Raw genomic sequence first — 16507 nt, 5'->3', positions numbered from 1 at the left:
CAATAGAGGTTCTGAACACACAAAAGTTCACTTCAGTGGCCTGCTTCAAATAAGTCAAAAGTGCATTCAAAAGAAGCTTACTATTTCTAAAAAGGGTTCTTCAGAAGTTTTTAATTCTAAAAATTATTTCTCACTACTCACTATTAATCTAATGAGTTAAAAATTATTGAACTATGGTTAATTTGCAGAAAAGGTGAGTATTTTATGAGCTACGTGTAGAAAGTGCCTGCTACAAGGAGCTATGTGATATGTTAGTGTGAAGAGAATTGCAAAAGAAATACTTGGGATGCAAAGCAGAAATACCGGAACTATTTGGGATAGGAATAGCAGTGGTGATCGGATGTTAGATGAAATCACTTTTTTAGATCTTTAGGCGCTCTTTTGGAAAAATACACAGCATCAAAATAAAGATGAATTTATCCAATCGGATTTGATTTTGATCAGAAACGATTAGATGAACAATGGGTAGATCCTGTTTCTAGGTTTGACCTAAGCTGGAATCTGGATGCTCAAATTCAAGTTATAGGTAGGTAAGCCATGCAAACATAGGTAAATCTGGATTGGAAATCCTATATGCTACCTGGGTTGCGTGTGCCACTGCTGAAAGGTAATGAAAAGGCCTGTTTCTAGGTTTGACCTAAGCTGGAATCTGGATGCTCAAATTCAAGTTATAGGTAGGTAAGCCATGCAAACATAGGTAAATCTGGGTTGGAAATCCTATATGCTACCTGGGTTGCGTGTGCCACTGCTGAAAGGTAATGAAAAGAATCCAATAAGTCTTTTATTCTCCGTAGAAAGTTCTTAAAAACTATCGTTCTTAAAGTAAAGACTATGTCAAGCTCAGAAAACGGGATTAGGAAGTGTAGGTTTATGTATACTGAAGTGGTTAAAGGGTTTATATTACAGAAACAGAGTGGTTGTCCCACTTGGGATATTTTGTCTCTCCATCCCTCGTTCCAAATGCGTCCCTCTTACTAAAATCCTGGATCTCCAATTCTCCATCACACCTATATGACTGACTGTTTGTTCCGTCTAAACTCTAGAACGGATGATACGAATTTGATTAAATTTGGAACATATCTTCACCATATTTGGCCCTCTTGGGTAACCAAAGGCCCCGTAATGGCTCTTTTTCCGCGTGAGTTCTACAGTTCACTGAACTAGTTATCACAAAGTTTTCTTCGTTCGTTGCAGTTAGAGCAGATTTTCCTGCTCTTCGCTGGGCACGGTCGGATTGACAATAACGCCATTTTGAACATCCTCCTTCTTCAACAGCCCCTCCGTTTCGTTTGTCTCATCCATGTCCAAGTTGACCTGCCCTTCGTGGATCTCTTCCTCCTTTTCCTCGTCCACTTCTTTCAAAGGCTCCATGACGGAGTTCTCGAACGGTGGTAGACCGCTGGGGTAATTGGCACCGGTGGTGGACTTGCCCAGGAGGTAGTAGGTCATGAGTTGACCTTTGCCCTTGACGGACACGAGGCCGCGCTGCTCGAAGATGTAGCCGAAATGTTGCAGGATGTGTGTGGTCTCTTCGGTTACCTGGGATAGAGAATGATTGTGATTAAATAAGGAAATACATTGTTTGAACTGTTTTATTGAAGCCAAGGTTTTTTCTAACCAGGGAAGTAACTAACCGATGAAAGAAGAGGACAAGTTGGCGTTCTTTCTCTAACCCGGTCAGTGGCGAAGAATGCCTATGTATAAAGTGCTAAAATACTGATTCAAAGTATGAAATATTGATTCATCCTGACCACACTTTAGATCTTACCTGGATAAATCCAGCTCTTCCTGTGCTCTCCATTCTGGATGCCACGTTCACCGTGTTACCCCAGATGTCATAATGAGGCTTCCTAGCGCCAATAACTCCTGCTGTGATTGGGCCATGGTTTACTCCTGAAATTGAAACAGAAATTATGAAAATATTGTAGATTAGATTTACTCTACGTATGGAAGAGATCAATAGATAAGGATATCTTGGTGACTAAAGATCGAACTTCCAATTAGATCCCTCAAAACCCAACTGAAGCGAGCTCCAAAACAGACACCCGGACTCCAGGTAAAATCCTAAATTGAACAATTCAATACAATTCCTGGAACGCGAAAACTTGTTTTCTTTTACTACAGAATTTACAGGGTCTAGAAATTATGGAATTCGTAGGTTCCTTTTACAAAAGAACAAGGAAAATTTACGCTATTAACCTATGTACCATTGCATTGAAACTCACAATTTTTTAAAACAACTCTTTTGAGGTTGAAACTCACCCATTTTTAAAACAAAATGGTTGAAACTCTGCTCGTTGATCCCGGTCAGGGCTTTCTTCATCTCCATGGCAAATTCAATGAGCACATCCAAATGTTTCCACCGGACTTCAATCGGGTCGGATGGTTTGATAGTGGCTACAAAATTGGGATCGAGACCACTGGCGGCCATGTAGGTGGAGCCGATGGTTTTGATTTTGATCACCTCCTTGAATTTGGGAAGTTCCAAAAGCTGTCGGGGAGAGAATGTACGAATTCATCAAAATTTAGGTAAGGAAAAGAAACTGACTCGAAAGTCCATTTATCTAGGTCTAGAAGGATACTTACACTTTTTATAGGACTTAAAGTTGGCACCGAGACCACTGGCGGCCATGTAGGTGGAGCCGATGGTTTTGATTTTGATCACCTCCTTGAATTTGGGAAGTTCCAAAAGCTGTCGGGGAAAGAATGTACGAATTCATCAAAATTTAGGTAAGGAAAAGAAACTGACTCGAAAGTCCATTTATCTAGGTCTAGGAGGATACTTCCACTTTTTATAGGACTTAAAGTTGGCACGTACCTTACTGTTTGATATTGAACGTTTCGGGTCTGAATTCCAGACCCGTCTTCAGCAAATTGTCAACACCAAACAGTAAGGTACGTGCCAAATTTAAGTCCTATAAAAAGTGCAAGTTAAGTGTGAGTGTTGGCAAAACCAAAAATGTCATTAAATTCTAGGAGGAGAGTCTTGTGAGCGACCTTGTGAGCACTAGGTCGCAGATTTGATTCCCACCTGGGTGAACTTTATCCTGAATATACAAGGTTCGTTCTCGGAAAGGCTGGCTTTCTCCTATCCTGTCTTCCTTCTCTAAAAGATTTCGGGAAGATAAGACCTTCGTTGTTACAAACAGTTCCCTCTACAATATTCCATCTAATTTCAATGGAAATACTCGTATTGTTCAAGTTCCAAAGCCAATCTCTTTCGATTTCTTTTGTACGTGACTGCCAGACCCGTCTTCAGCAAATTGTCAACACCAAACAGTAAGGTACGTGCCAAATTTAAGTCCTATAAAAAGTGCAAGTTAAGTGTGAGTCTTGGCAAAACCAAAAATGTCATTAAATTCTAGGAGGCTTTCTCCTATCCTGTCTTCCTTCTCTACAGTGGCGTAGCGTGTATGTATGGCGTGTATGGCGGCCATACAACTCAAAAGTTCACTCTAATGCCCATAAATATTAATGGCATGTACTGTGATGGGACTTGGTAGACCTGTGCATGAGCCCTACAACGCCCTACACTTGAATTTAGACCACGCTACGCCACTGAAAAGTGCAAGTTAAGTGTGAGTCTTGGCAAAACCAAAAATGTCATTAAATTCTAGGAGGCTTTCTCCTATCCTGTCTTCCTTCTCTAAAAGAATTCGGGAAGATAAGACCTCCGTTGTTACATACAATTCCCTCTACAATTCCATCTAATTTCAATGGAAATACTTGTATTGTTCATATTGAAAAAGTTCCAAAGCCAATCTCTTTCGATTTCTTTTGTACGTGACTGTATTTAGCTATTTAGTTCTAGGTATCATGGACAAGTAACTATTCTGTTTAACTGAATGTAGCAGTTGTTTCATTGCTACGAAATAAAAACGGCGGTGAAACACTCATCTTAAAAAAAAAAAAAAAAACTCACCGCATCAAAGTCCGATATGACTTCGTTCAGGAAACGCAAACACTCCAAGCCCTGCTTGTTGACATCGTCTTCACAGTAAAATTCTGCAACACAAAAAGACATGAGATCCGTGTCAGACACATTGGCTCTTTCGAGAACTTCGAATACATGGGCGGAGACTTTAATGGCAGAGAGTAGGTATCTTTAAAGGAATTACACATTGACTCTTCTCAAACTTTGACTACATTGTCAAAAACTTCAAAGGAAATGTCCTCAGAATGTGTTCAAAGAAATTTCCTAGAGAAGGATTTAGACCAGAAGGAATCTTCAAGGAATGGATAGTCGACTTCAGAGAAACTCAGGAAATGAAGAATTCATCGAGACTGTAGCTTTGTTCGTCAATATTGCAGACACTGTACTTCAAAAGGAAAATACGTCAAAGGGAATAAATTTGTAAATTTTGTAGGGGGTTGCTCTCAAAGGAATTTTCAAGCAATTAACCCGATGAGCTCTATCGTTTTGTGGTTGACATTTTGAAGCAAATTGAATTCATCCATTGTAGGCTAGTAGGTATAGCTATTATTTATTCATAGTTAGGTACCGACTATGCCTACTCGTATGTCTACAGAGAGATGAAAAGGCTTGGCAACCCCCGATTAAGGTCGTATTCAAGATATTCAAGGGTATTTTCTCATAAGTCTCTCTGTCTTTAGTTTCATAGCCCTATCAGAACTTTCATAACCTGCTTTTGACCTACATATCTTCACAGTAAAATTCTGCAACACAAAAAGACATGAGATCCGTGTCAGACACATTGGCTCTTTCGAGAACTTCGAATACATGGGCGGAAACTTTAATGGAAGAGAGTAGGTATCTTTAAAGGAATTACACATAGACTCTTTTCAAACTTTGAATACATTGTCAAAAACTTCAAAGGAAATGTCCTCATCCTCAGAATGTGTTCAAAGAAATTTCCTAGAGAAGGATTTAGACCAGAAGGAATCTTCAAAGAATGGATAATGATCAGAGATTCTCAGGAAATGAAGAATTCATCCAGACTGTAGCTTTGTTCGTCAATATTGCAGACACTGTACTACCAAAGGAAAATACGTCAAAGGGAATAAATTTGTAAATTTTGTAGGGGTTGCTCTCAAAGGAATTTTCAAGCAATTAACCCGATGAGCTCTATCGTTTTGTGGTTGACATTTTGAAACAAATTGAATTCATCCCTTGCAGGCTAGTAGGTATAGCTATTATTTATTCATAGTTAGGTATTAGTATTACCTACTATGCCTAGCCTACTCGTATGTCTACAGAGAGATGAAAAGGCTTGGCAACCCCCGATTGAGGTCGTATTCAAGATATTCAAGGGTATTTTCTCATGAGTCTGTTTTTAGTTTCATAGCCCTATCAGAACTTTCATAACCTGCTTTTGACCTACATACATAGAGCCCAGGAGAACCTAGATCAGAACATGTTCTACTTTTCTGGCTTTAGACCTCAGTCCATCGGCCTGTTCGTATTACATAAGGATAAAATTTCATGCCTAGGCTGGAATTGAAGCCGTGGCCTTCTGACCCTGAAGGCGTTACTTACCGGAAAAGGGATAATGACAGAGTCGTACCCTTTTAAAAACATCTAAATTTATTGAAACACCAAAAAACTCTCTTACCGGAAAAGTTGGGCATCGAGGCGAATAGAACCCCGACCTCCGCATAGCTCTGACTGTACAGCTCCTCGTGTTGCCGTTTCCTATTGCCGAGGAAATGGGACGCAACGTGTGGCGGCAAAATGTTGTAGACGAGCGCCTCATTGCGCCGCCGGATGTCGGAGGCGGTCTCCTTCTGAGATTCGACCTCTTTCTTCCAGATGAAGAGGACCTTGGACGCCTTCTCCATCTGTTGGGAAAAGAGGATGATAAAATAATAGTGCTTTCTGAATTCTTATTCTCTTTTCACAGGGTTGGATAGTAAAATTGAATATCAGAAATTTCTTATCAGGTGAAAAAGCTCATGAATAAAGCCTCTTTGGAATAAGGCGGAAATAAAATATGAATGTAAATACATATTCTACGTTTATAAGTACCTAATTGGAAATTTCACAGATACATATTATATACCTATTGGACTCATGATTATAGAAACTTACTAAAATTTATGTATATGTGCTTACATAAAATATGTAAATCATATTATTAAAGGTTAATAGATCTAATACCTAAGTATAAATGATAATACATGCTATTGACAAAGAGTTTTCTACTAGGTACTTACTAACCATATCAATGTTTTTACCAAGAGTTGTTTGCCATTAAATGTTTTTAACAAGAGCTACTACCGTTTAAATAATTTACTTACCATATAAATTACAAGAGAGAGAGAGAGAGAGAGAGAGAGAGAGAGAGAGAGAGAGAGAAAACAGGGAATACCTACTAGAGTGAGCGAATGAGAAAAAAAAAAGAAAGGGAAAGAGGGAGGGAGAGAGAGAGGGAGAAAAAGGGTGGATGAGAAAGAGAGGGAAATTACTAGAGTGACGGACACAGACGGAAAGAGAGAGAGAGAGAGATACAGCTAAAGTGAAAGAGCGAGAGAGAGAAAGGGAGAATGAAAAAAAAGAGTGACAAGAGTTAGGTAGGTAGTCACCAAATAAATGATATTGATGACAAGAGTTACTTACCATATAAATGATATTGACAAGGAATATCAGGAGAGATACAGAGGCCCCCATAACCTGCCGTACAGGCAACGAATCTTTCAGCCCGAAGAACTGACCATCGATTCTGCCTGTTATTGACTGAAGCAGAAAGTAATAAATAAATATTTTAAATCTAATAAATTATATAAATAAAATATTTTCAATAGGTACAAAAGCTATTCTTAGGCTTTATTTAGTCAAGAAATAAAACAAGAATCAAGATGGTAAGAATAGATGACTGAAAATTCTCCTGAGATGAATATATAGTTATGTAGGTTATTCAGTGACAAGAGTTAGGTAGGTACTCACCAAATAAATGATATTGATGACAAGAGTTACTTACCATATAAATGATATTGACAAGGAATATGAGGAGAGATACAGAGGCCCCCATAACCTGCCGTACAGGCAACGAATCTTTCAGCCCGAGGAACTGATGACCATCGATTCTGCCTGTTATTGACTGAAACAGAAAGTAATAAATAAATATTTTAAATCTAATAAATATAAATAACACATTTTAAATAGGTACAAAAGCTATTCTTAGGCTTTATTTAGTCAAGAAATAAAACAAGAATCAAGATGGTAAGAATAGATGACTAAAAATTCTCCTGAGATGAATATAGTTATGTAGGTTATTCATAATATAAGTTTCATGGCCCAGGCTCCTAGGTAGGACAAATGCTTTTAGGGGGAGGGGTATTAAGGATTACTCTATTTTTTTTTTACTGATAAAAATCTGGTCTATTGATTACTTACCGGCGGTCTCCTTCTGAGATTCGACCTCTTTCTTCCAGATGAAGAGGACCTTGGACGCCTTCTCCATCTGTTGGGAAAAGAGGATGATATAATAATGGTGCTTTCTTACTTCTTATTCTCTTTTCATAGGGTTGGATAGTGACCCTCCCAGAAGGTTTCATAGTCTCAGGGAAGTTCTATATTGTATGGTGTTAGATCCCGCGCTGGATCCCGCGGGATTGGCCAAATCCCGCGCGGGATCCCGCGGGATTGGAAACGTGCGGGATTTGCGACCCCTAATAGTGACCCTCCCAGAAGGTTTCATAGTCTCAGGGAAGTTCTATATTGTATGGTGTTTTTGTTAAAAATAAAGTAAACTAGGTACCTATTTAAATCAATCAACACATCACATGCCTTCAGGCACACTCCATTTGTCAAGGGTCTAGGTTTACTTTGCCGTTAGGATCAAGTTCCACTGACTAGTGAATATCTGAATACTGAATACTTACATAGAAAGCCAGGAAGGTGAGGGAGAGCGCCACAAAGAGTAACAAAGTGGAGGGACCCAGTAGTCCAAACTGAGGGTTTCCTCTGAAAGGAAGGAAAAGTATAAAATGACTACCTAACCAAAAAAGCCAATTTTTTAAGTTACTTTTTGAAATGTTTTCCCAAGTGTCGTGCGTAAGTTAACTTAAAACCAACTTTTTGAATATTTAAATAAAAATTCCTCACATCAGGCTCAGGCTAAATTCCTAAGAAAAAAGAGGGGATTCATACTTTGTTTACAGGATGAAAATCCTTTCAAATCAAGAGCGCGGAAAATCATATTACAAATTTGCAAGCAATATTTCCTTGACTAATCAGGCGAAATATTTGCTTCAGAACGTTACTGGATCATGAAAAATTCAATTATATTTCCTGTGCGCCTGATTTAACTCAAGTTATGCAATGTGCTATTTTAAGAACAAGCACTGGGGAATAAACGAACGAAAAAAGCTTGCGAAATTGCAAATTATAAATAGAAATAAGGGGGAAATTGTTTACGTCCACGTAGGTGGGGGTAGCCATTTTTAAAATAAACAAGTAAATGGATAAATAGAGAGACGTATTTGAGATATATGGATAAATAGAGAGACGTATTTGAGATATATGGATAAATAGAGAGACGTATTTAAGATATATGGATAAATAGAGAGACGTATTTAAGATATATGGATAAATAGAGGAACGTATTTAAGATATATGGATAAATAGAGAGACATATTTGAGATATATGGATAAATAGAGGAACGTATTTGAGATATATAGTTAAATAGAGGGACGTATTTGAGATATATGGATAAATACAGGGGCGTTTTTGAGATATATGGATACATAGAGGGATATATTTGAGATATATGGATAAATAGAGGGATATATTTCAGATATATGGATAAATAGAGGGATATATTTCAGATATATGGATAAATAGAGGGATATATTTGAGATAAATGGATAAACATAAGGATGTATTTCTGTTTTCCAAAGCCCAAATGACATTAACGGAAGCTATCCAGCTGTCAAATTATTTCCTTGATGGAAACTCCCACAGGATATAGGATTACTCAAGAACTGTACCTAGCAATCCCAAAAATAGACTGTCTAAACAGTTTTCCAAAGCCCAAATGACATTAACGGAAGCTATCCAGCTGTCAAATTATTTCCTTGATGGAAACTCCCACAGGATATAGGATTACCCAAGAACTGTATCTAGCAATCCCAAAAATAGACTGTCTAAACGTCCATGGAGTAATTTCAAATAGGTATTATCTATTTCTGAATATATTATATTACCTATATTTAAACTTTTTTTTTGTACTTTATATCATTTCTTTTAGGATTCAGGATCTAGAAACTGGGAACGCTTGATTATTTGGTCCATCAATGAAAATGAATAAATAAAAAAAAAGTCATAAAAAAAGAAAGTGAAAATGCCTCTGTTTTATTTCTCCCTCCATTTTCTCGAGAAAAAAAAAAGCGAAAATCCACCCTGAGAGTTGAAGAATCACGTCCCGATCAAGTAATAAACGGGAAAAGGCACGTACGTGAAATAATGAACGAAACTGGGAACGAAAAGGAGGCAATGGAAAAGTCGAAGGAGATGATGAAAAATAGGAAAGAGAGTAAGATAAGAAGGCAATTCGGAAATGGGAGAAGGAGGAAGAAGAGACGGAGAAATCGAAGGTGGAAGAGAAGAGATAGGAAAGGTATAAGAAACGGAGAAAACAATAAGAAGGAAGAGGAAGAGAATGACTTGAAGGACAGTAGATCGAGAGGCTTGAAACTTAAAAATTAAAGGAGAATTTGAAAAAAGAAGAACAATTGTCTAAACAAACTCTCAAAAATATGAAAAGTCCTTCTCAAGGCGCCTAAACTTACCCCGGAAACACACCACTGAAGTATCGCTCGCACTGCATAGATTCCCGAATGAAGAAGTAGTTGCTGCCAATCTGGAAAGCCACCATGGCTGCCAGAAGGATGACCTTTTGGAGGAAGGTGTTCTGGCCATGCAGGATGATGCCAATGAGGACCAGAATGCAGAACATGGAGTAGTAGGAGGGAAACACGCAGAGTTGGGTGGAAGAGGTTTCGCTGAGGGTGCAATTGTGGAGGGGAGCCACTGTGGAAGCAGCAGCTACAGTAGTAGCAGTAGCAGCAGCATCGTCGGTGGAGGTTGAGTTAAAGTTGGCCGTCTCGGCAGGGGAGCTTTCACACATTAGCTGAAAACAGGGAGAATACAAATAGCTAAATTAGTAACAAACTTGAAAAAAGTTCAAGTTTCACCGTCGTTTCCCCTGCGTAGAAATGAAATAGCTGCAACCTATGATACAGAATTTACATTTGGCATTTCCATGCCTCTGCACCCTGTGTCCCTGTGTCATACAGTATTCACACCAAGTGGTTATCCGGTGAGAGAAAAGTGGGCATATAAAAGTGGGGGATCTTAAACTGATGATTAGTGATTTTTTTTTTTTTTACGGAGTTGATTCAGCCAAACTTAGTTTCTGGGCTGTGCAGTAGGTACCTGTTTGGATACGGGGGTCGCGGAAAATTCATTTTCCGAACGCCATCAATAAACTCACTGGTTAGAATAAACCCACCAGCCACCAGGCTTTTAAATTTCCTTTTCACTCCCTTGAATCTTCAATGTTGAACCTCACAGGACACAGCTAATAAGAGTCCTGAAGTCCCGGTACAAGTTTATATAAATACTCGTCTTAACCACTTGGTAATACGGCACACCAAAGATTTAATTAAAGACGTTTCCCACTTTCCCCCCACGCTTCTCCCAAAATTCCGGAAATGGGAGAAGGAGGAAGAAGAGACGGAGAAATCGAAGGTGGAAGAGAAGAGATAGGAAAGGTATAAGAAACGGAGAAAAAAATTAGAAGAAAGAGGAAGAGAATGACTTGAAGGACAGTAGATCGAGAGGCTTGAAACTTAAAAATGAAAGGAGAATTTGAAAAAAGGAGAACAATAGCGAATAGAAAAGTTGACTTGAATTGGCCAGTTCGAAAAAGACGAAGTAGATTCCAGTTTTTTTCATTGAACTCTTGTTGAAAAATGACTGTCAACTGTAAAAGAGAACTCAAAACAAAAAGAAAGGTTTCAACAAAAGACTTTGGAACATTGAAAAATCTAAACAGAGCCACTACAACATTACATGGACCTTGGACATGTTGGAAAAATTCAATCAGGATTGTAATCCAAAAACATAAGACATCAGACTAGAGCTAGGAAAATGAAAAAACATCAAAAAGGATTCACAGAAAACACTGAAATAGATCAGACAAGACAGAAGAACAGTAAGAGATATTAGGAGAAATGGATAAAGAGAAAAGAAGACTAAGGGACGGAGTGGGACTAGACAGAAACATAGTGAGGGATATAGGAGAAAGAAATATATCAAGAGAAAGGAGAGAAATTTATCAAGAGAAAGAAGGTATTGGAATATATCGGGAGGAAGGAGAGAAATATATCAAGAGAAAGTATAGAAAGATACGAGTATAGTGAAAGAGAATGAGGGGAAAAAGGAAGAAATGAAAGATATCATAACAGAGAGTAATGAAATTCATCATGTCGGAAATGGGAGAAGGAGGAAGAAGAGACGGAGAAATCGAAGGTGGAAGAGAAGAGATAGGAAAGGTATAAGAAACGGAGAAAAAAATAAGAAGAAAGAGGAAGAGAATGACTCGAAGGACAGTAGATCGAGAGGCTTGAAACTTGAAAATTAGGAGAATTTGAAAAAAGAAGAACAATAGCGAATAGAAAAGTTGACTTGAATTGGCCAGTTCGAAAAAGACGAAGTAGATTCCAATTTTTTTCATTGAACTGTTGAACTCTTGTTGAAAAAAAGACTTTCAACTGTACCTAAAAGAGAACTCAAAACAAACCAAAAGATTTCAACAAAAGACTTTCTAACATTGAAAAATCCAAACAAAGCCATAGGTACCTATTACATGAAAAAAGTTGGAAAAATTCAATCAGGATTGTAATCCAAACACACATAAAATTTTTATACATTTAATGTAAGTAGATACATCAAAGATGAAGTAAACATCAGACTAGAGCTAGAAAATGAGAAGACATCAAAAAGGATTCAGAGAAAACACTGAAATAGATCAGACAAGACAGAAGAACAGTAAGAGATATTAGGAGAAATAAGGGACGGAGTGGGACTAGACAGAAACATAGTGAGGGATATAGGAGAAAGAAAAATATCAAGAGAAAGTAGGTATAGAAATATATCAGGAGAAAGTATAGAAAGATATAGGTAGTAAAAGAGGATGGAGGGAAAAAGGAAGAGATGAAAGATATCATAACAGAGAGTAATGAAATTCATCATGACATAATGGGACAAAGGATATTTGGAGATTCAATGGGGTAGTCGTGTTCCCAAAGCTGTCTCATTGGAATATAATGTCATTGTTATAGGTACCTATGGAGATAATAGATAATGTCATTGTTGTATCTATTTCCTACAGGGTGGACACAAGTTATCGTACTAACAATTTTTTACAGGATATCCCCAAAATAACGTGGCAACACCTCAGGAGGAGATTTATTGCGTTCAAATAAAACTTCTGCCCTTTGATCAGGGGTTTGTGAATGCTCTCACTTTTGAGCAACAGGGGTTTTCAGTTGAGCCCTAAAATCGATAAGTCGTGGTTTTAGGGAAGATCATGGGAACCTTTTTTTTTTCTCGTTATTCAACGACTGCGATAACGATTTGACAAGTTATGTGACAATAATACCAGGATGAATTTATCATCAGTTTAATTTCCTAGGTGCAACTTAGAACAGACAATTTTCACTCAATAAATCATTCCTTTAAGTTTGGTACGTGAAAATAGACACCTTGTATACACTCCTTCAAGTTTGGTACTTCATTTTTTAAACACCTTGTATTTTCAGGTATCTTTCATCCCCCTGGAATAATATCTTTTCGTTCAAAAGAAAATATCATTTATTAATATCTTGACAGCTGGACAAAAGGACCAGAGGGAGAGAGAGAGAGGCGAAAGAATGAGAGAGAAAGAGATTTCGAGTATAGGTAATAGTAAGAGGAGGAGAGAAAAAGGATAAACATATAGAGAGCTAGAGAAGGATTTCATCATGTCATAATGGGACAAAGGATATTTGGAGATTCAAAGGAGTTGTCATGTTCCCAAAGCTGTCTCATTGGAATATAATGTCATTGTTATAGGTACCTATGGAGATAATGTCATTGTAGTATCTATTTCCTACAGGGTGGACACAAGTTATCGTACTAACAATTTTTCACAGGATATCCCAAAAATAACGTGGCAAAACCTCAGGAGGAGATTTATTGCGTTCAAATAAAACTTCTCCCCTTTTCAAATAAAACTTCTCCCCTTTGATCAGGGGTTTGTGAATGCTCTCACTTTTAAGCAACAGGGGTTTTCAGTTGAGCCCTAAAATCGATAAGTCGTGGATTTAGGGAAGATCTTGGGAACCTTTTTTATTCTCGTTATTCAACGACTGCGATAACGATTTGATAAGTTATGTGACAATAATACCAGGATGAATTTATCATTAGTTTAATTTTCTAGGTGCAACTATTAATGAATTTATTTAATTTTGACATCCTTTGTAAATACTATTTTACTTAGGTTATTTATGAAAATGGATACTTACGAGTACGCCTCGTAAGTATCCATTTTCATAAATAACCTAAGTAAAATAGTATTTCTAGGTGCAACTTAGAGCAGATAATTTTAACCCAATAAATCACTCCTTTAAGTTTAGTACGTGAAAATAGACACCCTGTATGCACTCCTTCTAGTTTGGTACTTATTTTTTTAAACACCTTGTATATTCAAGCATCTTTAATCCTCCTGGAATAATATCTTTTCGTTCAAAAGAAAATATCATTTATTAATATCTTGACAGCTGGACAAAAGGACCAGAGGGAGGGAGGGAGAGAGAGACATAGAGAGAGAGAGAGAGAGAGAGAGAGAGAGAGAGAGAGAGAGAGAGAGAGAGGCGAAAGAATGAGAGAGAAAGAGATTTCGAGTATAATAGTAAGAGGAGGAAAGAAAAAGGATAGAGAAACAGTATGTGCCAGTGTATGAGAAAGAGAAGGAGAGGGAGATTTAGAGGAGGAAAAGAGAAGAGGAAATAGGAGATCGTACATAGGTACATACCTATGTATTGTATATTTATGCAGGTAGGTATAAAATTTAAATTAAAGTCACAGGTGTGTTGTATATAAATTTACATACCTACTCGCAGGAACTGCCTGGATGATATTTCATGCTAAATTAATTATTCAAATGGAGGAGGGAACGAAGGTAGAGAGAGAAAGAGAGAGAGGAAGAGGGAAGAAGATATGATGAAGAAGGAGAAAGGAGGTAGGGGAAAAGTGAAAGAAGATAGAGAAAGAGAGGAGGTAGGGAGTAATGAGAGAGAGAGCGAGAGAGAGAGAGAGAGAGAGAGAGAGAGAGAGAGAGAGAGAGGGAGAGAGAGAGAACTGAGAGAGAGGGAGATAGGAGAAAAACAGGAGCGAAGTTAAGTGAGAGAGGGAGAAGAAGGGAGAATGAAAAGGAGAGGGAAATTACGAGAATGACGGACACAGTTAAAGAGAGAGAGAAAAAAAGAGAAAGGGAGAGAGGGTGGGAAAAGGAAATTACGAGAAAGAGAGAGATACAGCTAAAGAGAAAGAGCGAGAGAGAGGGACACAGAGAAAGAGAGAGAGAGAGAAAGAGAAACAAGAGAAGCTTATTATGCCCCATTGAATATAATAACATTGATAATTTATTATTTATACAGAAAATCGGACTTGGATGTTGTTTGTATCGAATGTTATTATTGATTATAATAATAATTATTATTAATTACAGGCACATAATAATGATATTTCTGTATTTTATTTTTCAATATTCAATACTCATTTGAAACTGTATTGAACGTAATTTCCTATGGTACGTGCTTAGGAATTGAAAATTAGAAGATGTGTTTAAAATAGGTCGAATAACCCTTTTTTTTATGAACTCTACAGGCACCTTGATTTTTCTGTCTACAGGTAGTCTGGTTTCAAGTAGTTTCTTTTGTTCTCCTGATTTGAAAGGATGATATTGGTCTTGCAAATCTTTAAAAAACCTCGGCCCCGCCGGGAATCGAACCCGGACCTCCTGCGTGCAAGCCTAGTGTGATACCCACTCGGCCACGGAGGTTGCTTCCTGAGATGAATATAGGTAAGGTATTCAATAATATAAGTTTCATGGCCCAGGCTCCTAGGTAGAACAAATGCTTTTAGGGGGAGGGAGATTAAGGATTACTCTAATTTTTTTACTGATAAAAATCAGGTCTATTGATTACTTACTTGTGGTAAAGATGGCAAGTTTCATGGCCCAGGCTCCTAGGTAGAACAAATGCTTTTAGGGGGAGGGAGATTAAGGATTACTCTAATTTTTTTACTGATAAAAATCTGGTCTATTGATTACTTACTTGTGGTAAAGATGGCAGGACAGCAATGGCCAAAACGATGATGAAAATCAACGCGTTCAAAAGGACGGTTATCAAAATCCTTTGATTCCTGGAAACAAAACAGGAGTGAGGATCCCGTGAATTTGTGGAAAATAAACAAATGGGACTGTCGAATGTTATTATTGATTATAATAATAATAATAATAATTATTATTAATTATAGGCACGTAATAATGATATTTATGTATTTTATTTTTCAATATTCAATACTCATTTGAAACTGTACTGAACGTAATTTCCTATGGTACGTGCTCAGGAATTGAAAATTAGAGGATGTGCCAAAATCACCATTTGAAATTTATTAGAGGATGTGCCAAATCACCATTTGAAATTATTAGTGGGTATGTCAGTATTACCATTTGAAATTAGTGGTTGTGCCAAAATCACCATTTGAATGTGATTTCTCAATTTCTTTTAGCCTTAAAAGATACCATGTTTTTTTATTTACAGTAGGTATTACACGATACAACTAAAGTCCCCGGGAACTCAGGTTCATGATTGTGCTGTTTTCTGATCTCTAAGCCCTCTTCGAGATTTTTCGAGCACATTTAGGCACCTACCTCGTATGATGCTAATGGGAATTCAACAAACATTTTTTTTTCCTCAACATTTAAAAGTTTTAACATGAATTTGGGTAGTATAGACGAAAGTAAAATGAAAAATCTTTTCACTTACCATGGAAGAACAAACAGTTTGGCAATGGTGATCAGCAGCAGAACTATGGGGCCCGACGCCAGCGCCATCTTGCTATTAGAAATGGAGTCTTTGTGCTGGTTGTAACCCTTGCAGTCTATGCTCAGCCTCTTCTTTGAGAAGATGCCCGTGTATTTACTTAGATCCCTGAAAGCAATCGAGGGTTAATGATGTAAATTTGACTGCTGAAAATTGGACAACACTAAGATTAAAGATTCCAAATGGTTAAAGCTTAAAGTTACAAAAAAAAAAAAAAAAAAAAAAAAAAAAGAAGGAAGAAGGTCACAGAAACGTTTTCAAACGCCATGGAGTTTTAATACAAACATGGCGGGCGGTAACATGATAGGGCTATAACTTATTTGCACTTGTCATAATTCCTTTTTTCTGGGTAGGTACTTCCGTCTTAAGGGCAAAACCTACCAAGAAACACCC

At 37.5% G+C, this 16507-nt stretch overlaps 1 protein-coding gene across 1 annotated transcript in view; it reads right to left on the bottom strand.

The window, feature by feature from the left end:
- Positions 1–838: 838 nt before the first annotated feature.
- The window catches only part of LOC103514898 (adenylate cyclase type 3-like), a 24057-nt gene continuing 8388 nt past the window's right edge, over positions 839–16507 (bottom strand). Inside the window, exons 2-8 of the mRNA XM_026827739.1 lie at positions 9752–10092; positions 7843–7924; positions 5574–5799; positions 3923–4005; positions 2263–2491; positions 1769–1893; positions 839–1539 (exon numbers count right to left, since the gene is read on the bottom strand). Of these exons, the coding sequence (XP_026683540.1) occupies positions 1195–1539; positions 1769–1893; positions 2263–2491; positions 3923–4005; positions 5574–5799; positions 7843–7924; positions 9752–10092 (1431 nt within the window). The 3' untranslated portion in view covers positions 839–1194. The remainder of the gene's footprint in view (positions 1540–1768; positions 1894–2262; positions 2492–3922; positions 4006–5573; positions 5800–7842; positions 7925–9751; positions 10093–16507) is intronic.

Source organism: Diaphorina citri, unplaced genomic scaffold, assembly GCF_000475195.1.
Source record: "Diaphorina citri unplaced genomic scaffold, Diaci psyllid genome assembly version 1.1 scaffold1242, whole genome shotgun sequence".
NCBI classification, from domain to species: domain Eukaryota; kingdom Metazoa; phylum Arthropoda; class Insecta; order Hemiptera; family Psyllidae; genus Diaphorina; species Diaphorina citri.
Note: the sequence above shows the minus strand (reverse complement) of the source record. Positions and strands in the feature narration are given on the sequence as shown.